Source organism: Oncorhynchus tshawytscha, linkage group LG01, assembly GCF_018296145.1.
Source record: "Oncorhynchus tshawytscha isolate Ot180627B linkage group LG01, Otsh_v2.0, whole genome shotgun sequence".
Classification (NCBI taxonomy): Eukaryota; Metazoa; Chordata; class Actinopteri; order Salmoniformes; family Salmonidae; genus Oncorhynchus; species Oncorhynchus tshawytscha.
The window spans coordinates 77996227-78023999 of record NC_056429.1 but is presented as its reverse complement, the minus strand read 5'-3'; the positions used below and the strand labels follow the sequence as shown (position 1 = coordinate 78023999).

At 42.1% G+C, this 27773-nt stretch overlaps 2 protein-coding genes across 5 annotated transcripts; one reads left to right on the top strand and one right to left on the bottom strand.

The window, feature by feature from the left end:
• Positions 1-652: 652 nt before the first annotated feature.
• Positions 653-21138, bottom strand: arl3b (ADP ribosylation factor like GTPase 3b). Of its 2 annotated transcripts, XM_024430982.2 has the most exons (7): positions 10571-10665; positions 10279-10446; positions 9656-9799; positions 2849-2965; positions 2645-2695; positions 2356-2541; positions 653-2254 (listed from the first exon to the last, which is right to left on the bottom strand). In XM_024430982.2, the coding sequence occupies exons 2-7, from the start codon at positions 10279-10281 to the stop codon at positions 2207-2209; spliced, it is 549 nt and encodes a 182-aa protein (XP_024286750.1). In that variant the 5' UTR covers positions 10282-10446; positions 10571-10665; the 3' UTR covers positions 653-2206. The 2 variants fall into 2 exon arrangements, with proteins under 2 accessions (XP_024286750.1, XP_024286759.1); XM_024430991.2 differs by lacking the exons at positions 10279-10446; positions 10571-10665 and adding an exon at positions 21049-21138.
• A 101-nt stretch (positions 21139-21239) lies between these two features.
• sfxn2 (sideroflexin 2) lies at positions 21240-27229 on the top strand. 3 transcript variants are annotated; one of them, XM_042325891.1, is made up of 12 exons: positions 21240-21568; positions 24235-24315; positions 24909-25079; positions 25217-25315; positions 25438-25513; positions 25603-25688; positions 25797-25857; positions 25984-26050; positions 26248-26297; positions 26507-26556; positions 26725-26772; positions 26894-27229. In XM_042325891.1, exons 3-12 carry the CDS (start codon positions 25003-25005, stop codon positions 26991-26993), a joined length of 714 nt encoding a protein of 237 aa, XP_042181825.1. In that variant the 5' UTR covers positions 21240-21568; positions 24235-24315; positions 24909-25002; the 3' UTR covers positions 26994-27229. The 3 variants fall into 3 exon arrangements, with proteins under 3 accessions (XP_042181825.1, XP_024286736.1, XP_024286728.1); XM_024430968.2 differs by lacking the exon at positions 24235-24315 and adding an exon at positions 24316-24532 and having other exon boundaries at positions 21245-21568; XM_024430960.2 differs by having other exon boundaries at positions 21245-21568; positions 24235-24532.
• The last annotated feature ends 544 nt before the right edge of the window (positions 27230-27773 follow it).

Genomic DNA, 27773 nt, shown 5'->3' with positions numbered 1-27773 from the left:
CTTTGAGCCAAAGTCACATACAGTTAGCAGCATATATATATATATATATTCAGATAGTGCCTGGTCCAAGTAGGAATCGAGAGAGAAAGAGTGTTTTACAATGGGTCTTTGTAAAAGCACAGAGACCTTTTATAGTCCCACAGCCACAAGCCCTCAGAATGCATTGCTCTCTCACATGCACACAGCTGGATGTCAGTGTTTTATGGCCAGTGTTCTCTCCCCTGTAGCAGATGCAACACCCTCACAACTATGTGCAGCAGGCCTGAACCAACCACAGAACAGCTGTGGTCTGACTAGTAGTTAAACATAGGCCTGTAGGAGTCGACTGTGGCGGAAGGCTGCCACACACACAGAGAGGGAGCTGCCCCATTCAGGGGCCCAACCAGCTGGGCCTTTTCAATGTCAAAGCCAGCTGACCCCACCTGTGTGAGGCGAGGTTGGTCTGTGACCCCACCTGTGTGTGTGAGATGCTAGTGTTTTGGAGATGGAGAGACCCCGCACCAGAGCCCTTTACAAAGACTGGCAAATATACAAGGGTATAGGCAGCGAACAGGTAAAGTGGTGTCCTCCATAGCTCATCACACAGAAGTGTGTGTGTGTGTATTGGCTGGTCCTCTTTTTACTACCACGACAGCCAGCTCAGAAAACAATGCAATTTTTCCCCATCACATTTTATTCACGGACCTTCAATCCTTGGACAGATCACATTCAAGAATATTAAAAGGAAAGAGCCTTGTTTAAATGCCCTGTAAAACCCAAGACAATGAAACACTTGAGAAATACACGGGTCATTTATCCCTGTTAAAATCTATCAACACCAGTGGAGGCTGGTGGGAGGAGTTATAGGAGTACAGGCTCATTGTAATGACTGGAATGGAAAGACCCAGAACAGAGTCAAACATGTGGTTTCCATGTTTGATACCGTTCCAATTATTCCATCCCAGTCTGTCCTCCTATAGCTCCTCCCACCAGCTTCCACTGATCTACATATGCAAATACAATAGATTACATAGTACAGGTGTAATATATACTCTACTGCATGCACATAACATATGAATAGGGGTGGCAGGTAGCCTAGTGGTTAGAGTGTTAGACATGTAACCGAAAGGTTGCAAGATCAAAACCCCGAGCTGACAAGGTAAAAATCTGTCGTTCTGGCCCTGAACAAGGCAGTTAACCCACTGTTCCTAGGCCGTCACTGAAAATAGTCATTTGTTCTTAACTGACTTGCCTAGTGAAATAAAAAAAATATGGGGGCGAGTTATATACAATTGATCATCAAAAATGTAGTCTTTTTCTATTTTATTTATTAGGTTCTGTCCAAAATGGCACACTATTCACTAGATAGGGCTCTACTCATATGGGCTGTGGTCTACTCTAGTTAATTATTTAGGGAACAGAGTGCCATTTCAGAGTTGTCCTATAGTGTTTTTGTGTGTGCGTTTTTTAAATCTACATATTAACACACGTAACCTTTTCACAGGGGAGTAAAGCACAGTATACAATGTTGCCCTGTCATCCTAGTAAACCAGTAACCACACACCGTATCTATTATTTGTAAGCAAATTACCCTCTACTTCACCATAAATAGAGAATTACAAAAATATACCCTACTTCCAACAGAACTGCAGTGAGAAAAGAGCTTGGAGCATGGAATAAAAAAAACTGAGCAAACTGTACAAATAAGAAAAATATGGAAAGAGAGGAAAGATTGAATGAGAGGGGGAGAGAGGTAGTCTGGGTAACAGTCTGTTTTGATATCATTCCACTCCTTGCCACTCCTGTTATGCTTTGGCATACAGTATGACAGTACAAGGAGTGGAATATAAGACAAACGGACTGGTACCGAGGCTAGGAGAGGGGGAAGAGGCTGGTGTTGTGGTGAAGGACAGTAGAAAGGTCTGGAATGTCCTGGGACGGAATTTCTTAACAGGGTGGAGGTGATATGGTTAGGCTGGTGGGTCTCCTGGGATGGGTTACCTTCCCTTTGTACCCCCAAATACAAATACTCCATTTTGAAGAGCAACAATGGAAGTTGTAGTTCTCACGAGAAATGTAGTTTAGTAAACAATGTGTATTGACCAGCAAGGCAGTTAAAAACTTTCTTCAAGTCCATGTTTAGTGTGTACATTCACAAGTACAACCCGTCCTCCCACAGGCTTAGGGTGTGTGTGTGTGTGTATGTATGAGAAAGCAGACAGCTGTGCTACTTCTTCTTAGCATTGACACTCTTGCAGACCCAGTTCATTCCATCCTGAAAGGAAACAGAAATAATAAAATGTCACTTCCTGAAGTGAAAACATGAATTGACCCCAACCCCTGTTGTAGATTGATGGGTTAGGGCTGGTGTCTCACCTGTACACCCTCTCCAGTGAGGGCGGAGCAGGACTGGATCTGCCAGACGCGGTCCCGGATAGTGTGCAGGTTGAGTCCCTCAGCAATCTCAGAAGCTGGGGCAGCCGTCAGCAGGTCTTGCTTGTTGGCAAAGATCAGCACTGGAACCCCACTCAGCTTCTCCTCATCCAACAGCTCAGCCAGCTCCTAGAACACAAACCAGCATGGGATCCCCAATATAAACGTATGTATACGTCGAATGTGCACATTACACAGCCCACAAACATCACTGAAGAGAAAGAAAACTCACCTGTCCCGTCTCTTCAAATCTTTTTCTGTCCGCACTGTCGATGACGTAAATCTGAAATACGGTAGTATCTCCATTCAAAATGATTATTCACACACTACTGGTGGTGTGTGTTGGTGTAATATATATATATATATATATATATAAATAAATAAATAAATATAAAAGTCATACCCACATAAAGGAAGCTACAGTTGAGCCACTCACCAGCACATCAGTGTTCTCAAAGTAATTTCTCCAGTAGGGTCTGATCTTCCTCTGTCCCCCGATGTCCCACACATTCAGCTTAAAACCCTGAGACTGAACACTCTTTATGTTGAAGCCCTGGAGAGAGGGGGGGGGCTTGGGTTTAGAAGTGTTAGGGCTCCATTTTAACAAACCTAATGAAATGGTAAAACTAAGTGCTGGCAGCAAGGCTGGGTTTGGCTGAATAAACAAGCTGTAGATGTGACGAGGGCTTGGCCACTCACTGGCCAATCAAGGCGTTCCATGGCTTAATACTGGATGAGTTTCTCTTAAGTTCTGTAGGTTATTGATGACTAACATACTCTTTCACGGAATCATGGCTCTCTCCAGATATACCGTCATCGTCTATACAGCCAGCTGGGTTCTCAGTACACCGCGCACAGGAATAAAGAACTCACCGGGATGAAGAAAGGCGGGGGTGAATGTTTCATGATTGGTCATGGTGTGATTGTGATAATGTACAGAAACTCAAGTCCTTTTGTTTACACAACCTATAATACCTCACAATCAAAATGGTGACCGTATTACCTCCCAAGGGAATTCTCTTCGGTTATAGTCACAGCCGTGTATATTCCCCCTCAAGCCGATACCACGATGGCCCTCAAGGAACTACACTGGACTTTGTTCAAACTGGAAACCACATATCCTGAGGCTGCATTTATTGTAGCTGGGGATTTTAACAAAGCAAATTTGAGGAAAACACTACCGAAGTTCTATTAACAACAACTTGACTGTAGTACTCGCGCTGCTAATTTTTTTAAAATTTATTTTTTATTTTTTTAAACTCGACCACTGCTACGCCAACAACACCCTCCCCCACCAAATCCGATCATGACTTAATTTTGTTCACCCCATCCTATAGGCAGAAACTCAAACAGGAAGTACCCGTGCTAAGGTCTTTTCAACGCTGGTCTGACCAATTGGAATCCAGGCTTCAAGATTGTTTTGATCACGCAAACTGGGATATGTTCCTGCTAGCCTCTGAGAATAACATTGACGTACGTATACACTGAAACGGTGACCGAGATCATCAGGAAGTGTATGGCGGATGTTGTTTCCACTATTAAAACCTACCCAAATCAGAATCTGTGGACACAAGGCAGCATTCGCACAAAACTGAAAGTGCGAACCACTGCATTTAACCATGGCAAGATGACTGGGAATGTGGTTGAATACAAACACTGTAGTTATTCCCTCTGTAAGGCAATCAAAACAGGCAAAACGTCAGTACAGAGACAAAGTTGAGTCGCAATTCAACAGCTCAGACACAAGACGTATATGTGGCAGGATCTACAGACAATCATGTATTACAAAGGGAAAACCAGCCACGTCGCGGACACCGACGTCGTGCTCCTGGACAAGCTAAACACATTCTTCACCCGCTTTGAGGATATCACAGTGCCACCGACGCAGCCCGCTTCCAAGGACTGTGGGCTCTCATTCTCTGTGGCTGACATGATTAAGACATTTAAATGTGTAACCCTCGCAAGGCTGTCGGCCCAGACGGCATCCCTAGCCACGTCCTCAGAGCATGCGCAGACCAGCTGGCTGGAGGTAACTGAACTAAATGACTATCACCCCGTAGGACTCACTTCTGTCGTCATGAAGTGCTTTGAGAGACTAATCATAGATCATATTACCTCTACCTTACACGCTGCCCACTTCAATTTGCATACTGCCTAAATAGATCCACAGACGACGCAATCGCCATCGTACTGCCTTATCCCATCTGGACAAGCTGAATACCTATGTAAGAATGCTGTTCATTGACTATAACTCAGCTTTCAACACCATAGTACCCTCCAAGCTCATCATTAAGCTCGGGGCCCCGGGTCTGAACCCCACCCTGTGCAACTGGGTACTGGACTTCCTGACGGTCTGCCCCTAGGTGGTGAAGGTAGGAAACAACACCTCCGTTTCGCTGATCCTCAACACAGGGGCCCCGCTCAGCCCCCCCCTGTACACCACAGCTGTCTACGAACTTGGCGCTGGAAGAAATGGCAGCAGTTTTAATGTATTTTTTTCCACGTTGTAACTTATTTTGTACATAATGTTTCTGCCACCATATCTTACGGCAAAAATGAGCTTCTGGACAGCGATCACTCACCTCGGGTTAGACAAAGATTTTTTCTTCAGCAAGCAGGAAGCACAGGATATACTGCGAACACCCGACAAGGCCAACATCCCCGTTATTGGCAAGAGAAAGAGATGCAGGTACAGAGGACAGAGCCGGGTGCCTCGTAAGGATCCGGAGAAGGCGAGTGGGGAAGCTGCCGTTACGTCAATATTACTCACCAACGTACAATAAATTATACGAGGTACGATCACGAATATCCTACCAACGAGGCATCAAAAAACGAACATCTTATGTTTCACAGAATCGTGGCTGAATGAATGATGCCATGGATATTTAGCTAGCAGGATATATATACGCTGCACTGGCTAGATAGAACAGCACACTCTGGTAAGACGAGGGGGGGGGGGCGGTCTGTACATATTTGTAAACAACTGGTGCACGAAATCTAAGGAGATACACTATAGACCACACTATTTTCCAAGAGAGTTTTCATCTATACTTTTTGTGGCTGTTTATTATATCAGCACAGACGGACGCTGGCACTAAGACCGCAGTCAGTCAGCTGGATAAGGAAATAAGCAAACCGCTCACCCAGAGGTGGCGTTCCTAGAGGCCGGGGACTTTAACTTCTTATGGCTGCAGGGGCAGTATTGAGTAGCTTGGATGAGAAGGTGCCCATTGAAAACAGCTAGCTCCTCAGTCTCAGTTGCTAATATATGCATATTAGTATTGGATAGAAAACACTAAAGTTTCCAAAACTGTCAAAATATTGTCTGTGAGTATAACAGAACTGATATTGCAGGCAAAACCCTGAGGAAAATCAAACCAGGAAGTGGCTTCTATTTTGAAAACTCCATGTTCCATAGCCTCCCTTTGCTCCATTTAAAGGGATATCAACCAGATTCCTTTTCCTATCGCTTCCTCAAGGTGTCAGTCTTCAGACATAGTTTCAGGCTTTTATTTTGAAGAATGAGCCAGAAAGATAACATTGCATCAGGTGGTCGCATGAGTTTTGCTCGCGCAACAGACTTTGGGCTGCCATTGCCTTTCCCTCTCCTACTGATAAAGACATTTGCGGTTGATATATTATCCATTATATATATATTTTTTTAAACCTGAGGATTGATTCTAAAAAATGTTTGACATGTTTCTGTTGAGATTATGGAAACTATTTGGAATTTGTCTGCGTTGTCGTGACCGCCCTTTCCTGTGGATTTCTGAACATAACCCGCCAAACAAATGGAGGTATTTTGGATATAAAAATAATCTTTATGGAACAAAAGGAACATTTATTGTGTAACTGGGAGTCTCGTGAGTGAAAACATCCGAAGATCAAAGGTAAACGATTAATTTGACTGCTTTTCGCAACCAAGCTACTTGATGCTAATGTTTTGTCGAGCGATCGATAAACTTAAATGCTTGGATTGCTTCCGCTGTAAAGCATATTTTCAAAATCTGACACGACAGGTGGATTAACAAAAGGCTAAACTGTGTTTTCCTATATTGCACTTGTCATTTCATGAATATAAATATTTGTTGTAATATTCATTGAATGTGGCGCTATGCAATTCAGCGGTCGTTGATGACAATTATCCCTGAACGGGATTGCAGCCATAAGTTAATACAGGGAAACTTAAATCAATTTTACCTAATTTCTATCAACATGTTAAATGCACAACCAGAGGAATAAAAAAATAAAAAAGTCTAGATCAACTGTACTGCACACACAGAGTCACATACAAAGCTCTCCCCCACCCTCCATTTGGTAAATCTGACAACAATTCTATCCTCCTGATTCCTGCTTAGAAGCTAAAATTAAAGCTGGAAGCACCAGTGACTCAGTCTATAAAAAAAAAAAGTGGTCAGATGAAGCAGATGCTAAACTACAGGACTGCATGGCTATCACAGACTGGATTATGTTCCCTGATTCTTCCGATTGCATTGAGGAGTACACCACATCAGTCACTGGCTTCATCAATAAGTGCATCGATGATGTCCCCACAGTGACTGTACACACATACCCCAACCAGAAGCCATGGATTACAGGCAACATTCGCACTGAGCTAAGGGGTAGAGATGCCGCTTTCAAGGTGGGGGACTCTAAGAAATCCGGCTATGCCCTCCGACAAACCATCACACAGGCAAAGCGCCAAAACAGGGCTAAGATTGAATTGTACTTCACCGGCTCAGACACTCGTCTTATTACAGACTACAAAAGGGAAGCACAGCCGCGAGCTGCCCAGTCACACATGCCTACCAGACGAGCTAAATCACTTCTATGCTCGCTTCGATGCAAGCAACACTGAGGCATGCATGAGAGCATCAGCTGTTCTGGATGACTCTGATCACTCTCTCCGTAGCTGACGTGAGTAAGACCTTTAAATAGGTCAACATTCAGACAGATTACCAGGAAGTGTGCTCCAGGTGTGTGCTGACCAACTGGCAGGTGTCTTCACTGACATTTTCAACATGTCCCTGATTGAGTCTAATACCAACATGTTTCAAGCTGACCACCATAGTCCCTGTGCCCAAGAACACTAAAGGCAACCTGACTAAATGATGACAGACCCGTAGCACTTATGTCCGTAGCCATGAAGTGCTTTGAAAGGCTGGTAATGGCTCACATTAACACAATTATCCCAGAAACCCTAGACCCACTCCAACTTGCATACCGCCCAAACAGATCCACAGATGATGCAATCTCAATTGCACTCCACACTACCCTTTCCCACCTGGACAAAAGGAACCCCTACGTCAGAATGCTATTAATTGACTACAGCTCAGCGTTCAATACCATAGTACCCTCAAAGCTCTAAACTAAGCTAAGGATCCTGGGACTAAACGGCTCCATCTGCAACTGGATCCTGGACTTCCTGACGAGCTGCCCCCAGGTGGTGAGGGTATGTAGCAACACATCTACCACGCTGATCCTCAACACTGGAGCCCCTCAGGGGTGCGTGCTCAGTCCCCTCCCGTACTCCCTCTTCACCCACGACTGCGTGGCCAGGTATGACTCCAACAACATCATTAAGTTTGCCGATGACACAACAGTGGTATGCCTGATCACCAACAATGATGAGACAGCCTATAGGTAGGTCAGAGACCTGGCCAGGTGGTGACAGAATAACAACCTATCCCTCAACGTAACCAAGAGTAAGGAGATGATTGTGGACTACAGGAAAAGGAGGACCGAGCACACCCCCGTTGTTATCGATGGGGCTGTAGTGGAGCAGGTTGAGAGCTTGCTGCTACTCTCCGTTTACCATATATACCTTAACTATACATTCATGTACATACTACCTCAATTAGCCCGACTAACCGGTGCCTGTATATAGCCTCACTACTGTTATTAATTCACTGTCTTTTTACTGTCGTTTTTTATTTAATTAATTATCCATTGTTCACCTAATACCTATTTTTTTACTTAAAAATTGCACTGTTGGTTAGGGTCTGTAAATAAGCATTTCTCTGTAAGGTCTACACCTGTTGTATTCAGCGCACGTGACAAAAAAAAAGAAGCTTTTATTTGATTAATAGGCCTGATTACCAACAATGATGAGACAGCCTACAGGAAGGAGGTGAGGGCCCTGGCGGACTGGTGCCAGGAAAATAACGTCTCCCTCTATGTCAACAAAACGAAGGAGCTGATCGTGGACTTCAGGAAACAGCAGATGGAGCACCCCAGTATCCACATCGACCCGACTGCAGTGGAGAAGGTGAAAAGCTTCACCGACGACCTGAAATGGTCCAACCACACAGACAGTGTGGTGAAGAAGGCGCAACAGCATCTCTTCAACCTCAGGAGGCCGAAGAAATTTAGCTTTGGCCCTAAGACCCTCACAAACTTTTACAGATGCACAATTGAGAGCATCCTGTCGGGCTGCATAACCGCCTGGTACGCAACCGCAGGGCTCTTCAGAGGGTGGTGCGGTACACATAACGCATCACCGGGGGCACACTGCCTGCCCTCCAGGACACCTACAGCACTCGATGTCACAGGAAGGCCAAAAAGATCATCAATGACATCAACCACCCGAGCCACTGCCTGTTCACCCCGCTACCATCCAAAAGGCGAGGTCAGTATAGGTGCATCAAAGCTGGGACCGAGAGACTGAAAAACAGCTTCTATCCCAAGGCCATTAAGTCTGTTAAATAGCCATCACTAACTGGCTACCACCCGGTTATGTAATTCTGCACCTTAGAGGCTGCTGCCTTAAGACATGGACTCACTGGTCACTTTATTAATGTTTACATACTGCTATACTCATTTCATATGTATATACTGTATTCTACTGTATTTTAGTCAATGGCACTCCGACATTGCTCGTCCTAATATTTATATATTTCTTTATTTTACTTTAGATGCGTGTGTATTGTTGTAAATTGTTAGATATTACTGCACTGTAGCTAGGAACACAAGCAGTTCGCTACACCCTCAATAACATCTGCTAAATATGTGTATGTGACCAATATATTTGACTTGATAAATACCAATTCGACTGGGGGCACAGAATATTCTCATCATAGTACAGTTTACAGTATTGAATAGCATAGGCTACAGTAATGAGTGATAGGAACAGAAAAAGAAGAAAAAAAAAACATCCACTGTAGCTAGGAACACATTACTGCACTTCTACAGCAAAAAAATATATAATGCTAGGCTCCCCTAAAAGGTGTGTGTTCCTCATTACCTGTGTGGGAGTGATGTGACTGATGTCCTCAGAGGCCAGTTGTTTCAGTAGCGTGGTCTTTCCTCCGTTGTCCAAACCCAACAACAAGATCCGAACCTCCTGATCAGGTGTGCTCTTTAGCTTTCGAAGGATTGACAGCAAACCCTGCAATATATGAATTCACAATCCATTATGGGTTATCCCGAGTCGTGACATGACCAACGGAGGAGCAACAGCATACCTGCTATTTGCCAGAAGATTCCGACCCTACCGTTATACTAGTTCAGGGTAGTTCAGAACGCAATCATGGTTACATTAAAGGAAAATCCACCCAAAACCAATAATAACTTTGATTTACAGTGTTAAATAACAATATTTTTTAGAACAAATGTTTCACTTTGGCGTTATAATAAGGTTGGTAGCAACATGGAAAATCGTGGTGAAAATCTGTTGCAGCTCAAATAGACTACAAATTCCACAACGCAATGCTCGCTCTATGGGCGGGCTAGCTAGCAAATGTAGCTACACACAATAATACCAACAACAATATTAGCATGTAAAGTAACTAGTTAGCTGTAAAAAAAAATATATAAAAAAATAGCCTAAACAAACTGCACCATCAATTTAGGAGTCTACAATCTCACCATATTCAACCTACAGATAGATGTGCCGCTAACATTCACAACGGCAGATATACTTTTGAGGCAATGGGAAACGTTGCCCACGCTACTTCAATGGGCCGTGCGGTGCATTCTGGGCGATTCTGGGACAAGGAGCGCTCTCCTTCAAGGAGTAAATGGGAGTCTTGGGCGCTAGTTTAAAAACCCAACATGGAAAACAATTTTGTCAACAAGAAGCACAACATTACAAATATTTTCCGATATGTGAGATAATTAACCTGCTATCTTATAGCTTTGGAATCATAACATTACGTACTTTCAAAGAAAATAGGCACGTTTCTTGAGAAGGGATTAGGTGACGAATAGTTTAGCAACCGCTTGACGCAGCATGTCAACATCAACGCGATTGGTCGACAGTCTGCTGGGTGGGGCGTTATGTTCCTTAGTTAATTAGATTCCTATATCCTTTCTATAATATCTCTGGCAACGGCACCATGCTATGCACCCTGAACTAAACAGGCAGACAAATAAGAAAAATGTTTTAGACGCTCCGTTAAATAAAAAAAAAGATAGGAATATCGGTAGGAATATCGCAAAAAGATTATCAATGGCTCATTCGAGAGAAGACATCGGCCAGTATTGAAATAATTTTCGCGATCTAAAAGTCTTAACTTCCAGTATTCCTATTAACTTCCAATGTAGTGAGAGCGACTATCACAGTGCCACGTCAAACAGGCCGGATTTCTGCCTGCTTGAATGCCAATAACTTAGATACAAACTTGAAATGACCCGGGGAATCGATAGAACATCACTCGGAGACGCACAAAAACAATATAACATTCAAAATGGGTGAATCTTTCCTTTAAGACACCATGGAAGTGGCGCTAAATATACAGTACCAGTCAAGTTAAAAACATTCCAGGATTATTTTATTTTTTATATTGTAGAATAATAGTGAAGACATCAACACGATGAAATAAGATGAGATGATTAAGATGATAAGATGAATAAGATGATTCTACAAAAACCCTTTGCACACTTGGCATTCTCTCAACCAGCTTCATGAGGTAGTCACCTGGAATGCATTTCAATTAACAGGTGTGCCTTGTTAAGTTAATTTTTGGAATTTCTTTCCTTCTTAATGCGTTTGTGACAAGGTAGGGGGGTATACAGAAGATAGCCCTATTTGGTAAAAGACAAAGTCCATATTATGGCAAGAACTGCTCAAATAAGCAAAGAGAAACAAAAGGCCATCATTACTTTAAGCCGTGGTCAGTCAATCAGGAAAATTAAGAACTTTGAAACGTTCTTCAAGTGCAGTTGCAAAAACCATCAAGCGCTGTGATGAAACTGGCTCTCATGAGGACCACCACAGCAAAGGAAGACCCAGAGTTGCTTCTGCTGCAGAGAAGTAAATTAAAGTTACCAGCCTCAGAAATTGCAGCGCAAGTAAATGCTTCAGAGTTCAAGTAACAGGCACATCTCAACATCAACTGTTCAGAGGAGACTGCGTGAAATCAGGCCTTCATGGTTGAATTGCTGAAAAGAAACCACAACTACAGGACACCAATAAGAAGAAGAGACTTGCTTGGGCCAAGAAACACGAGCAATGGACATTAGACCGGCGGTTCCAACCGCCGTGTTGTGAGAAGTAGAGTAGGTGAACAGATGATCGCCGCATGTGTGGTCCCCACCGTGAAACACGGAGGAGGATGTGTGATGGTGCTTTGGTGACACTGTTGGTGATTTATTTAGAATTCAAGGCACACTTAACCACGAAGGCTGTTTGTTATCCAGAGTGCTGGTAACAATTTAGTTAGGCAAAAAAAAAAGCGTATGTTTACTGACGCCAGCCATATTCAATGGGTGTTGAGTGTTCGTAAATTCATCAGTTATTCTGCGCTCTGGCACACAGACGAGACTGAATTTACGAACGCATCCAAAATGGTTACTTGCACAGTGGAGTATTTTGTTAAGACATGTGGCTAACTAGCTCTGCAGGTAGCTAACCAACCAGGTTCAATGTTAGCTAGCTAACATTAGGCTATAGCTAGCCAAGCAAATAGCTGAGATACAAATAATATGGTCATACACGTAACGTTACCTAGCGAGCCAGCCAGCTAATGTTTGCTAGCTAGCTAGATAAACAATTAACCATAATCACAACTCATGACATTACAATCCTTCATGAATCTACAGGTAGCAAACCAACCAGGTTCCATGTTAGCTAAGCAAATGGCTCTTTCTGTCAAAATTAGAAATGTGTCATTTCTAAAAATGTAGCTAGCTATCGTACCCGTATACATCATTCCTGGTTGGACGAGTCTCCGCTCTGATGCCATGGTTGCCCTTAGTTTGAATATGTAATCCTGAGACACGTGTTGTTTTCTCAATCTCCTTAGCTATCATACTCGAAATCCACTGATTTCAAAACTCAGTCCTCCAGAAAGTGGAGAGCAACACTTATGCAGTGTTGGATTACCTAGACATACTGACAGGCTCAAATAGACAGAAGTGTGCTATATGGCAGACCAATCCCAAATCATCTCTTGGCATGTCCAGCCCACTCGGGACGGCAGGTAGCCTAGTGGTTAGAGCGTTGGGCAGGTAACCGAAAGGTCGGTAGATCGAATCCCCGAGCTGACAAGGTAAAAATATGTCCTTCTGCCCCTGAACAAGGCAGTTAATCCACTGTTCCTAGCCCGTCATTGTAAATAAGAACTTGCTCTTAACTGACTTTCCTAGTTGAATAAAAGGTACCATTTTTTAAATGTTTTTTAAATAAAAAAAAAATCTCAGCAAATTATGGCTAGCGGAAAGTTTGCCGACTTTTTCTGTGCCTAAACCAACTAGGCTCGTAAATTAACCATTTACAGATGGCATGCAAGGTTATTAAGGCACATGAAAGTTCACATGTTCGAGAAGGCATTCCTGCATTCCTGCCAAAAACGTATTTTGATTTTTTTTTTTTTAAAACATGTTCAAACGGCTCTTCTGTGAAGTAGTGACCAGCGACATACGCCTAGTTTCCTCAAAATGGGTTTTTGGGTTACTACATGATTCCATGTGTTATTTCATAGTTTTGATGCATAGTCATAGTTTTGATGTCGTCACTATTATTCTATAATGTAGAAAATAGTGAAAATAAAGAAACCTTTGAATGGGTAGGTGTGTCCAAACTTTTGACTGGTATGTATATGTTGGAAAACGTACCTCAATGGAATATGCCACTGTACGGCAAATGTTACCTTTATCCACACTGATACATTGAGAAGATTAAAATACTGCTAGTTTTTGGAAAACTGCCCCTTTCGTGCTCATGTTAGCTAGCAGTAGCCACTGCAGACATTTTGGAATGGCACGTCGCATTGAACAACAAAGTAGCTGATATGCCGACGGTGCCATTTCAAAATGGCTGCGGTGGCTACTGCTAGCTAGCATGAGGTTGAAAAGGGCCGTTATCCAGAGGAAATAGCAGCATTTCAATCTTCTTGATTGATCAGTGTGGATAAATGTACAATTTGGAGTACCGTGGCATATCCCGTTCCTGCTTTGAGGTACGGTTTTCAAACCATATCTCGGGCCGCCTCCACAGTGTCTTAATGTAACCATGATTGCGTTCCGACCCCAGTGCAGCTCAGAGTAAACAAGTGTAAAGGTAGGGGCGGAATCTTCTAGCAAGCCTGCTATTAAACGTGTTGCTGCCATCTTATCTATTTCAAATCACTCATTGATTGAGACAGATGGGTGTCCACCCCAAAGTGCCACTTCATGTTAACACTCACCTGTCTCGATCAATGAGAGAAGATTTTAAAATAGACAAGATGGCGGCACACAGATTGTTGGATTACTTCAGGTACCATTTAAAAAAAAATGTAATTACGGAGCATTTTCTAAACTCACACAAACCCCATGCAACTAGACGTTTAGAAGACATTGGCTGTTTTCCATGTCTGGAATTGAGGAAGCGTTGTTAAGGTTAGTCAAATTCTCTGTACTATTCAAAACAGTGCCTAACCTATAATGGATGTTCACGTCAGCAGGTTAACTAGCTATTAAAATTAGCCAGATATTGTACCTAGCTAGCTACTTGCATCCCTCCACAACAGGCTGAACAGATGCCTGCGACTCAAGAGGATGCGCAGAGGATAGGGTTGGGTGGTATACCGTATTTTACTACATACCGGTATTGATGCATGGACCGGTTTGGGTTTTTTGCTTGACCACGAGACACTTTCGTTAAGTCTGCATGGTCAATGCAGCACATACAACAATGCTGTTTCCAATTTGATCTTAATATCAATCCACAAGCATTCTATAATTACAATATTAGTTTGTGTTTCTTACATCTACAAACAGCTAGTCTGTATTTTCTTAGCAAGTTAAGCTAAATCGTGTTAGCCACTAATGCTAATCGCTAGTTAGCTGGCTCAGTAAAAGTCTGAGCAAACGTAGCTAACGAATACAGCTTGTTACCAGTGCTGGTGGAGCCCTTAAATCATCATGTTGTTAGTGCAACAGTATCTTCTAAATCAAAGAGGAACAGGCGAAGCATGAATATGTTGGCTATATGAATAAAGATTTAATGTAGCCAAAGATTAGTGATGGGTCGTTCGCGAACGAGTCGGCTCTAAGAGACGGCTTTTGTAGGTGAATGTTGGTAGCCGGCTCGCATATCAGAAGAGCCGAAACTATTTATATATATAAAAAAAATCTGAAGTCAAAAGATTTAAATTAATAGAATGAACTAATTCAAATAACATTTAAAAAAATAAATAATATAGGCCTAAATGCTCAAGCGCACACACATTCGTTCTGACTGTCTACTCAGACGAACAGCCCCACCTTTTGCTCCTGTCAATCAGACACGCAAGTGTCAACCAATGAACCAAATATGAGTGAGGGAGGGCCGAGCCAACTCACTCACAGTCACACACTTAGCAGCTGAGGAGAGAGAGGAAGGACAGCTGTGAAAACAACAGCTGGAAAATGAGTCGGAAGCACAGTAGCATTTGGATGCATTTTAATAATGTAGACAATGTTAGAGCACAGTGTAGAATTTGCCAAAACAAAATCTCATATAAAGCCGGTTCTATGCACAACCTACACCAGCATATGCGAACTGTGCACCCAACTGTGAAGCTAGCTGTAGCGGCGCTTCGAGAAACTAGCAGCCCTGCTAGTGATAGTGGTGGAGCCAGCACCTCCACACGTGGAGATGTATCCACTCAGTCAAGTAGGCCTACTCCGTGACCCACAGCAACGGTCTTCTATGGACCAGTTTATGACAAAGTCTGTCTGTAGCAAAACAAGGCCAAATTGATATTGCATTGGCTAAAATGATCGTCACAGCTTTCCAGCCATTTTCGATCGTGGAGGACAGTTTTAGAAATTATAGCAATAGTCTAAATCCAATGTAAACAATTCCACCCTTTCAAAATTACTTATTCCACAACTGTACGAGAGCACACAAGCTTCAGTGCGGGAAAGAGTCCAAAAAAGCTATTGCAGTTTGCCTTACAACTTACTGCTGGACATCAAGGGTAACCACTTCTTACATGTCGGTTACATGTCACTTCATTGAAGATTTTTTTTATGTCTAGCTGTCTTCTGGACTGCTTTGAGTTCAGCTACAGATACACCTCAGAGAACTTGGCAGAGGAACTGTTGAGAGTGGCCAGAGAATGGCAGGTAGATGGAAAAGTGGTCTGTTGTGTTAGCGACAATGCAGCTAACATAACCAAAGTAGGGGTCGACCGATTAATTAGGGCCGATTTCAAGTACTCATAACAATCGGAAATTGGTATTTTTGGGCGCCGATTTCGTTGTGTGTCAAGCATTGTGCTATCAACTCCCGAGATGAAATGAAGTGAAATGGCTAGCTAGTTAGCGCGCGCTAATAGCGTTTCAAACATCACTCGCTCTGAGCCTTCTTGTAGTTGTTCCCCTTGCTCTGCATGGGTAACGCTGATTCGATGGTGGCTGTTGTCGTTGGGTTGCTGGTTCGAGCCCAGGGAGGAGTGAGGAGAGGGACGGAAGCTGTACAGTTACACTGGCAATACTAAAGTGCCTATAAGAACATCCAATAGTCAAAGGTTAATGAAATACAAATGGTAGAGGGAAAAAGTCCTATAATTCCTATAATAACTACAACCTAAAACTTCTTACCTGGGAATATTGAAGACTCATGTTAAAAGGAACCACCAGCTTTCATATGTTCTCATGTTCTGAGCAAGGAACTGAAACGTTAGCTTTCTTACATAGCACATATTGCACTTTTACGTTCTTCTCCAACACTTTGTTTTTGCATTATTTAAACCAAATTGAACATGTTTCATTGTTTACTTGAGGCTAAATTGATTTTATTGATATATTATATTAAAATAAGTGTTCATTCAGTATTGTTGCAATTGTCATTATTACAAATACATTTTAAAAAAAATACAAAAATCTGTATTGGCTTTTTTGGTCCTCCAATAAATCAGTATCAGCGTTAAAATCATAATCGGTCAACCTCTAAACCAAAGCCGTTAAAATGGACCCATCATTCATGTCTTGCCCACACAATTAACCTGATTGTAAGAGATGCTCTGAAGGTGATGAAGCACACTGTGGACAAAGTGAAAGCAGCTGTGGAATACTTCCACAGGAGCACAGTAGGTGCTGAAAAACTAAACTCTACACAACGCCAGATGGGGATGCCTGAGCTGAGGCATAGGCTGCACTACTAGGTGGAATTCAACATTTTATATGTTGAAGCGGTTTCTTGAGTCAAAGGATGCCATAATCTCTACCCTGGCCATTGTCAATGCACCTGTTGATGCTCTGACCCAAGAGGAATGGGAGGTGGTGGAGGAGATGTGCAGAGTCCTGGAACCCTTTGAGCAGGTCAGTGTGGAGATCAGTGGAGAGAGGTACAGTAAGCAGTTATTACTACATCATTATTTAATCCAGTATTACAGTGGGGCAAAAAAGTATTTAGTCAGCCACCAATTGCAAGTTCTCCTACTTAAAAAGATGAGAGGCCTGTAATTTTCATCATAGGTACACTTCAACTATGACAGACAAAATGAGAAAAAAAAAATCCAGAAAATCACATTGTAGGATTTTTTATGAATTTATTTGCAAATTATGGTGGAAAATAAGTATTTGGTCACCTACAAACAAGCAAGATTTCTGGCTCTCACAGACCTGTAACTTCTTCTTTAAGAGGCTCCTCTGTCCTCCACTCGTTACCTGTATTAATGGCACCTGTTTGAACTTGTTGTCAGTATAAAATACACCTGTCCACAACCTCAAACAGTCACACTCCAAACTCCACTATGGCCAAGACCAAAGAGCTGTCAAAGGACACCAGAAACAAAATTGTAGACCTGCACCAGGCTGGGAAGACTGAATCTGCAATAGGTAAGCAGCTTGGTTTGAAGAAATCAACTGTGGGAGCAATTATTAGGAAATGGAAGACCTACAAGACCACTGATAATCTCCCTGGATCTGGGGCTCCATGCAAGATCTCACCCCGTGGGGTCAAAATGATCACAAGAACGCTGAGCAAAAATCCCAGAACCACACGGGGGGACCTAGTGAATGACCTCCAGAGAGCTGGGACCAAAGTAACAAAGCCTACCATCAGTAACACACTACGCCGCCAGGGACTCAAATCCTGCAGTGCCAGACGTGTCACCCTGCTTAAGCCAGTAAATGTCCAGGCCCGTCTGAAGTTTGCTAGAGAGCATTTGGATGATCCAGAAGATTGGGAGAATAAAACCAAAATATAACTTTTTGGTAAAAACTGAACTCGTCGTGAAGCTGCAGTTTTGCACATTGTTATTTATTTTTCTTTGATATGGAACAATATTCTATTATTTTGTTCAGATTGTATTAGTTTTGAATTGTTACATTTATTTACTTTGTTTATATACATTTTTAAAAAGTTATACTTTAGAGGTCGACCGATTTAATGGGCGTGGCCGATTTAATTAGGGCCGATTTCAAGTTTATACAATCGGTAATCGGCATTTTTGGATGCCGATTATGGCCGATTACATTGCATTCCACGAGGAGACTGCGTGGCAGGCTGACCACCTGTTACGCGAGTGCAGCAAGGAGCCAAGGTAAGTTGCTAGCTAGCATTAAACTTATATTATAAAAAACAATCAATCTTAACATAATCACTAGTTAACTACACATGGTTGTTGATATTACTAGTTTAACTAGCATGTCTTGCGTTGCAAATAATCAATGCGGTGCCTGTTAATTTATCATCGAATCACAGCCTGCTTCGCCAAACGGGTGATGATTTAACAAGCGCATTTGCAAAAAAAAGCACTGTCGTTGCACCCATCATCAATGCCTTCCTTAAAATCAATACACAAGTATATTATCTTTATACCTGCATATTTAGTTAAGAAATTCATGTTAGCAGGCAATATTAAATAGGGAAATTGTGTCACTTCTCTTGCATTCTGTGCAAGCAGAGTCAGGGTATATGCAGCCGTTTGGGCCGCCTGGCTCGTTGAACTGTGTGAAGACCATTTCTTCCTAACAAAGGCCGTAATTACTTAGCCAGAATTTTACATAATTATGACATATCATTGAAGGTTGCGCAATGTAACAGCAATATTTAGACTTAGGGATGCCACACGTTTGATAAAATACGTAACGGTTCGGTATTTCACTGAAATAATAAACATTTTGTTTTCGAAATTATAGTTTAAGGATTTGATCATATTAATGACCTATGGCTCGTATTCCTGTGTTTATTATTTTATAATTAAGTTTATGATTTGATAGAGCAGTCTGAGCAGTGGTAGGCAGCAGCAGGCTCGTAAGCATTCATTCAAACAGCACTTTCCCACATTTGCCAGCAGCTCTTCGCAATGCTTGAAGCACAGCGGTGTTTATGACTTCAAGCCTATCAACTCCCGAGATTAGGCTGGCAATACTATAGTGCCTATAAGAACATCCAATAGTCAAAGGTATATGAAATACAAACAGTATAGAGAGAAATAGTCCTATAATAACTACAACCTAAAACTTCTTAACTGGGAATATTGAAGACTCATGTTAAAAGGAACCACCAGCTTTCATATGTTCTCATGTTCTGAGCAAGGAACATAAATGTTAGCTTTTTTTACATGGCACATATAGTATTGGAGTAGAAAGTAAAAGTGCAATGTTTTTGCATTATTTAAACCAAATTGAACATGTTTCATATTTTATTTGAGACCAAATTGATTTTTATGTATTATATTATGTTAAAATAAGGGTGTTCATTCAGTATTGTTGTAATTGTCATTATTAATATATGTGTATATACATACATATATATATATGTTATATATACACACACACATATATACACATACACACAAAAATCGGCCGATTAATCGGTACCAGCTTTTTTTTTTTGGTCCTCCAATAATCGGTATCGGTGTTAAAATCATAATCTGTCGACCTCTACTTTTAAATGCATGTGTAATAGCATCCTTTTTTTAAAGATTTATTTCAATTTGTGGGATGTTGCCGTTTTGCAAATTGTTATTTATTTTTCTTTGATATGGTGCAATATTCTATTATGCTGTCCCGATTGTATTCATTTTGAATGGTTAGATTTATGCACTTTGTTCATATACATTAAAAAGTTATACTTTAAATGCAAATGTTTAATAGCATTCTTTTTCATAACAAACCAATGCATTTTTAAATACATTGTGGTTAAGGTATAGTATGATTTCATTTAATAATTTAATTATAGAATTGTTTTAACACCAATCAGTCAAATTATCGCAAACTGTTTGACTTGAAAAAATACAAAACATGTTTTTTTAAAAGAGCCGTTTGTGAGCCAAAAGAACCGGTTCATTTTGGTGAGCTGAGCCTAACGAGCCGGCTCACTGAAAAGAGCCGGAATGCCCATCACTACCAAAGATTATAGGGTCGCCTAGGAAACACGTTACATCCCTTTGGATCCTACCCTGTTCAATTACTCGTCCATGGCATTTTCATTCGTTGTCATGTAAAACAACACTGTATTCAAAGTGCTCACTATTATTTATATTCTAAATATAGAATTACAATAAACTTTCTATTTCCATGATTCCAAAAGTTCACCCAAGCTTTTTGATCTAAATCGCAATTGCAACGTTTGGTTAAAAATAAGGCCCATATCGTGGCAGTGTGGAAATAATCTCAAATGAGTGCATGAAATGCAAGAATTGATGGAAATGCAGGAAATTATTTTAGTTTGAAGTTGAATTTAACAGTATAAAACAATCCGAATGGAGAAAGACCCATTGAAATAATTTAGAATATATGTGTTGCCACCCTAGGGTCACACACTTCTCATACAGCAAATGTAGAACTTTTATTAATCAAAAACATAAAATTCCGTAAAATTTGAAAAATACCATGATGTGATATTTTGGCCATGTCGCCCAGCCCTAAGAGGATACAGAAAATAGAGAACTATTCTCGAAATGACGCTCTCTTCAGGATGACACGGTGGTTTCAAAGAGGGAAAGTGTTTTGAAGCGACTGAACTAGCTAACTAATTATGTAGCTAGCAACAGTTTCAATTGAGTTTACCTCGCTAGTTAGCTATACTACTAGGCTGCACATCTCATAATGATGCTAGCTAAAACCAATAGAGCAACAAGACCGCTGGCCATGCAGTCAGCTTTTCCAACATCTTAATTTTTCACCAATTTATGAAGGGTACAGTGGCAGTCATTTGAAGAGGAAACAATATAATACATTATAATAGCATCGTATAGCACAGTAAATGTACCTCACCATATTGTTGCTTTAGCTAGCGATCTATCTTCCCAAGACCCTGTCGAGGTTACTAGGGCGTGATGACGTTTTACACAAACTCACACGTAAAGCAAATGAATTTATCGTTACAATTAGCCACTTTCGCTAATATTAAAATCTCTGTGAACAAAAAATTCCTCACTTTAGAAATACAAGCGGAGGCATAAATAGCAACACTGTGTATTTATCTATATTGTCTATTTATCATTGTGAGGTCGCTTTAGCCATAATTATGTATTTTGCCTTTGCTGTAGAAATACAAAGGTAAAGCTTTACTGGATGCAGAGTTTAAAAGATGAGATGACTGAAAGTACATATGAGTATTTTTTATTAAAAAGTATTTGTTTATGGAGGCCGAAGTTCGGAAAGGGAGCTGCCCCAGGCTGTGATTGGAGGAAGCGGTGCCACGTGCACCCTCCCCTACTACACCAACTGCTGAGATCTTGACTTGAAACATTTAGCAAGTGACATTGTGTCTCTTGCAGTCCAGCGCTGAAAGGTAACGTATGTTTCTTCTGCTACTTTGTTGCAGATATGGATACAGTTAGTGTTTTTGTTGCCAGCTATCTCTTCCCTCATTTCTGGACAAAGCTGCTAGCATGCTTCGCAAAATGCGGGTAACGTGACAGGCAAGTTGCATCAGTCTGAATGATAGCTTTTTAAATTTAATTTAACTAGGCTGGTCAATATGATGGTCCAATGCATAAGGATGAGTGCAGCTGTTCTAGACTTGGAGGCACAGGATGGATATCAACAATTAATCTAGCTTCTCGACAGTCTTGCACAATTGCTTTGAATTTAGCTAGCTGCTTGTTTACTGCTGCAGATAATTGCACATCGACATGTCTTTACTAAAGCCTTTTTAGGTTACTAGTTCTCATGTTTTAACTACACAGACTCGGAAAATCTAATTTATCTTTGCTTCTCCTCCTCATTTCCTTTCCTTTATTTGCACCGGTTCTGAAGAACAGGTTTCACTTGCATGTCAACCCAACCACATTGCTCCCATAGACCTTAAACCCAGTAGCTAGTGTTAGCGCTTACGTCATACACGTAATCTTAAAAACATCTCCCGATGGTGCATGAAGCCGGAAGTATTTGAAATTGAAGCATGCCGCCTTCAAAAATCTACGACTTCCGGGCGTTCAAGACATCTGGGAACTCGGGAAAAAAACGAGCTCCGACGAGATTTTCGAGTTTCCAGTTGTTTTGAATGCGGCATTTGAGTAGAGAAACCAGCCTAAGTCATGTCACGATTCCAAAGCTATACGATATTACTAGAACAATTTAACTATCTCGGAAAAGATTGGTAATGTTGTACTTCTTGTTTACGAAATTCATGCTAATGTTTCTTTTTTGACCTAGAGCTCAATTCACTCCCATTCACTCCCTGAAGGAGCTCACTCCCTGAAGGAGCGCTCTCCTTGTCCCAGAATCACCCAGAATGTACAGCGGGGCACATTAACGACGCGTGGGCAGCGTACAAAATGGGGATTAGTAAGATTCTAATGGAGTTTCCCATCTCCTCAAAATTAACTCTGGCTGAATGGCACCAGCAAAGGATTATAGTCAACATAGTAGTTTTCATCCTGCCTGAGAGTCAACCAGAGCCTCTAGACTGCAGCCCATGGTTGGTCTGTCAGCACGTGGTCCTGTGTGACGACAAATGTAGTAGTCAGAATTGATCACTAGTTAATGAAATATCTCAATTTGTAGATGACTTTCCAAGAATTCACAGTGGGGATCGAACATGATCACAATAAACAGATTTTAGAGCCCCCAAAAGTTCTGACAATCGTAAATTACATAGGGCAGATCAGGGCTTTTGGACCTCTATGTTGCTATGCAGTAGCCGACCAGTAGAGCTTGTGACTTCACCCTCCAGACCGGACACACCCACAAACGTGTATTTTCTGCGATCATATAGCAGCGGAAGAATTCAGTTTGAGTCGTCAAGCAAAGGTTTCACACCCTGTGTTTTCAGATCAGTGCAGATGAAGGAGAGGAGAGGGGCCACTCTAGAGTATTGAGATGCAGCTGTTGATGATTGAAGTCCAGTCTAACTAGCCCGCCCTGGGGGAAATAAATACCTGTGGTTGATAATATCCTTACTTTATTCTCAATCACATCACACACTTTCAGGGTTCTCTTCAACTCTGACCCCCTTGTTATTAATTCACATCTTCCTCCCAGTCCTCTCTCTCCCTCGGCCCTTACTCTATCTCTCTTCACACCATTCATACAAAGCGTTTGTTCATTAATTAATGTTTATTCATCCATTGACTTGGTCAGTGATATAGTGATATGTCGCTGTACTGAGATGCTGGGCTTGGTCTGGGTTCATTCCTGCTCATTGTGCAGCTACAGCAGAGAGTGCATGACCCTGCTGTTCAAACAAACAGCTCTGACCAGCTCTGGATCCAGCCTGCTTCTAGCCTGGCTGTCCTGGGTGCATTTCAATACTCTCTAGAATGGCCTCCTTCCCCTCCTCCCCTAGTCTTTTTGCATGCACTGCTCTGATCTAAAAACCTTAGGTTATACTTTAATCTGGAGATCTGTTTGAACTTATCCATTTTTTTAACATCAATACAGATGAAAGAAAGGAGACAAGTAGAGGAAGCCACTTTCAGTCTATTGAGATTTAACCCTGGTCAACATACTGCTTTTTTGCTGCTTCAGATGCTATGCACTCTCTCTGGCTGTTTGAAATGGGTAGGAAGGAAATGCTCTGATGCAGACAATGCCACACTGTGACCCCAGATGAACTTTGAGGGAACTCTGGAAGGGTGGTTTATTAATTAAACTGATTCTGTTACTCAGTCTCCTGTGAGAGAATCAACTCTGATTAGTTGTTTGCTGAGTGAGAGACAGAGAGACACTGCAGGAACCACAGGGAGGGCTGCCCCAAGGCTGGGTTCAAAAGTTATAGCTCTCTGCTCTGAGCAGGTCTGATTGGTTAGAAAGTAGGTTACCCAGAGAACCCTGGGAGGAGAGATCTTATTATTTTATTTTTTACAAAGGATACTGAGGATGCAAATTATATGATACTGTAATAACATACTGTATGTGGTCCTAAGATTAGTTCTACACTTTTATACTAAAGTCAAGGCTATTCTAACAACTGAAAACAGGAAGACTCATGTGTTTCTGTCTTTATTGAGTCAGACTGGAAGCGCTGAGTGGACCAAGTTGGTACAGGACCAAGAAGCCAAACATTGACTGCAGGCTCGACTCTGTTTTGGACAGGTGAGGTGGTTTGGAGACCATATTTGTGACTTTAGACCTAGGTTGTGAGGCGGAGGGTCACGATGGCAGTGAGCGGGTTTGACATTGACGTGCCAAGGTGGGATCAGTCCACGTTTATGGGAAGATTAAAGCACTTTGCCAACATCACAGACTGGAGGACAGCACTACTGCCGGACTCACGACTGGATGAGGCTAAAGCACTGGTGGAGAGCTGCAGGTAATGTACACACAGACACCATGAGGTTAGAGCATCTGGCCAGTAACCCGAAGGTTGCTGGTTCGAATCCCAGAGCCGACAAGTAGAAACGTCTGTTGTGCCCTTGAGCAAGGCACTTAACCCTATTTGCTCCAGGGACACTGGTAAAATGCTGGACCCTGGCTCTGACCACAACTCTCTGCTGGTGTCTCAGGTGGAGTTAGGATAATATGGAAACACATTTCCCATACACACTTGTACATGTGTCTAATAGGACAAATATAATTAAGCACCACCAAATTATATTATTATACCACTGAAGTTGTAATTCCATTATGTCTACAGTTTTTGTTCCCTGTGATGAGAATTTGGGTTCTGTGTGGTTCTCCTGTTCTAGAGCGGGGTCCGTTCCCCCCGGCACCACAGAGGAACAGCTGCTCTACGCCAAGAAGCTCTATGACTCTGCCTTTCACCCTGACACTGGCGATCGCATGAACCTGATTGGTCGAATGTCTTTCCAGGTGCCCGGAGGGATGGCCATAACGGGCGGTATGCTACAGTTCTACAGGTACACACACTCACACAGATTTGACAACCGATCTTTACGTTAGCCGACCATAGGTGAGTTTGGAGCGGTGACTTCTAATCCTACATTTATATTCCTCTTTCCCCACTCTCTTTCTATAATTTTCTCTTTCTCTCTAGGACAGTCCCTGCTGTAGTGTTCTGGCAGTGGGTGAATCAGTCGTTTAATGCTCTGGTCAACTACACCAACAGAAATGCTGCTTCCCCCATCACACCCAAGTAAGACCCTGCAGACCACACACACCCACACACTGCTGTGGTGAATGTATTGCAATGTACATGGAGAATATTAAGAGCTATTTAAATGTCTTATACTCAATCTCTTTTCTCTACCCCTTCAGTCAAATCGGAGTAGCCTATTTAACAGCAACTAGCACTGCTCTAGCCACTGCTGTGGGACTTAACTTCTACACAAAGGTACAGTTCAAAGAACACAACACAGACTGGTTTGATTTGATTACATGTTCAACTTCCCCATACCATCTTGTCTCCGCCCTCCTCTGTAGAGGGCCCCTCCGCTGGTGGCGCGCTGGGTTCCGTTTGCAGCCGTGGCGTCCGCTAACTGTGTCAATATTCCAATGATGAGGCAACAGTGAGTACATGCTCAATTGAAGTCACTTGAGTATTAGCATCTATTCTGATAGTGTATTAGTGTCCCCCATGAAGACAACAGTGAGTTGTTGACCTTCTCTTTTCTCAGGGAGCTCCTGAATGGCATAGCTGTAACAGATGAGAATGGAAACAAACTTGGCCATTCCAAGGTAGCAGCACTGGGAATGTCTGGATAATTAAATATTCTACTAAATATCCTATTTCTGACTGTTACACAAGAGCAGAGCAATTACATTGTACCTATACCTCTGTTCCCACAATTTCTTTCTTTCCAGAAAGCAGCTGTGAAGGGCATCACCCAGGTGGTCATTTCCCGAATTACCATGGCAGCACCGGGCATGAGTACGTTTCAGAGGTTTAAGGAGGAGGGGAGCTGTAGAGTTTGAGCTCAGTCCTCGCTCCATAGACAATGGAAAGTGGAGCTGTGTTGGTGTGACCCTGTTGCTCCCTTCAATGACTCATTCCTCTCCTCTTGTTTCCACCTGCCACCCTCTCCTTTATCACATTTTTCTTCTCCCTTTCCCCCTCTCTTCTCCTAGTCATTCTCCCCGTCATCATGCAGAGACTTGAGAAATTCAAGTTTATGCAGGTGGGTCTTTTATTCAAATACACCAAATACTGCTACTAGACATGCATATGCTAGCTAGCTACAACGTTATTGAATAAGCATTCCTAGTTAGTGCTATTGACTAAATATCCACAGTTACGTTGTTCTTGACTAAACATGCTGACAGTGCAGATTCTGTCTTGCGTTGCATTGCAGTTTATTGCTAATAAGCTCTATCTTTTGGTTAACAGAGGATCACCTTCTTCCACGGACCTTTACAAGTCATAATGGTGGGAGCGTTGTAAGTAGGGCTGTTTTAGTAGGTTGCACCAGGAAGATTTGTTTGGTTCAGGGTTGTTTTTTGGGGGGCTGGTCAAAAGTAGTGTACAATGTAGGGAATAGGGTACCATTTGGGATGTAACATACATGTCTCAGTAGGCACAGTCACCTAACTATGTCTGTTTTGCAGCCTGGTCTTCATGGTGCCTGCAGCCTGCTCCCTGTTCCCTCAGCAATGGTAAGTAGCCTGTCGACTGGGCAGCATTCAGTTTTGCGCCTTCATGATGTTAGTAGCTGTTTTAGTATTAGGCTCTCCCTTGGTTTAGGTCTCTCTCACTCTTCCTCTCCCTTTCTTTCAGCTCCATGGCTGTGTCTAAGCTGGAACCAGAGCTAAGGGAGTCCATCTTGTGTCATTACGGGGACAGTGTACAATACGTCTACTTCAACAAGGGCCTATGAACACACGCACACTTGCCTTCTTAATCATTGTCCAATCAGGGAGAGCATCTGAAAGTTTTTATAGATGAGCCAATCAGCATCTTCGGTTCATAGGATAAATAGCTTTCTCCTTGTTTGTCTTTATTTTCAAAGAATCTTTGTAATTCTAAGGGAGATGTTCAAATGTGTTTGAATTCTCTTTTTGTACCACAAACCACCTTTTTATGCGAGTAAAGTACATGTTGGATAAAAAAAAATGTCACGAGGCCTGATGGAAACAGCAGATTTGTCTGTAAACTTTCAAAATGTTGACAAAACAAAATACACTTGACAAAGTGGGATCTTTTTGTGTCTGTAAAATTAATTCTGCGAGAAATGGTGGTGGAAACGCATATTTATAATAACCATCATATTGATGTAAACTTGATATGTTGTGTGGTCCTCCAACTATGACTCAGAAAAGCATACAGTTTATTAGGTTACAGAGGAAATAAGTTGTGAGTAACTGATGAAAGTGCATGGTGAGGCGCTTGATGCACCTTTCCACTAAATACCGAGGGTCTTATTCTGGTGACATGATCGATGCTTGGCTGCCGTTTGATAAATATACTGAACCAAAATATAAATGCAACAATTTCAATGATTTTACTGAGTTACAGTTCATATAAGGAAATCAGTCAATTTAAATAAATTAGGGCCTAATCTATGGGATTCACATGACTGGGCAGGGGCGTAGGCCTGGGAGGGCATAGGACCACCCACTTGGGAGCCAGGCCCATCCACTGGGGAGCCAAGCACAGA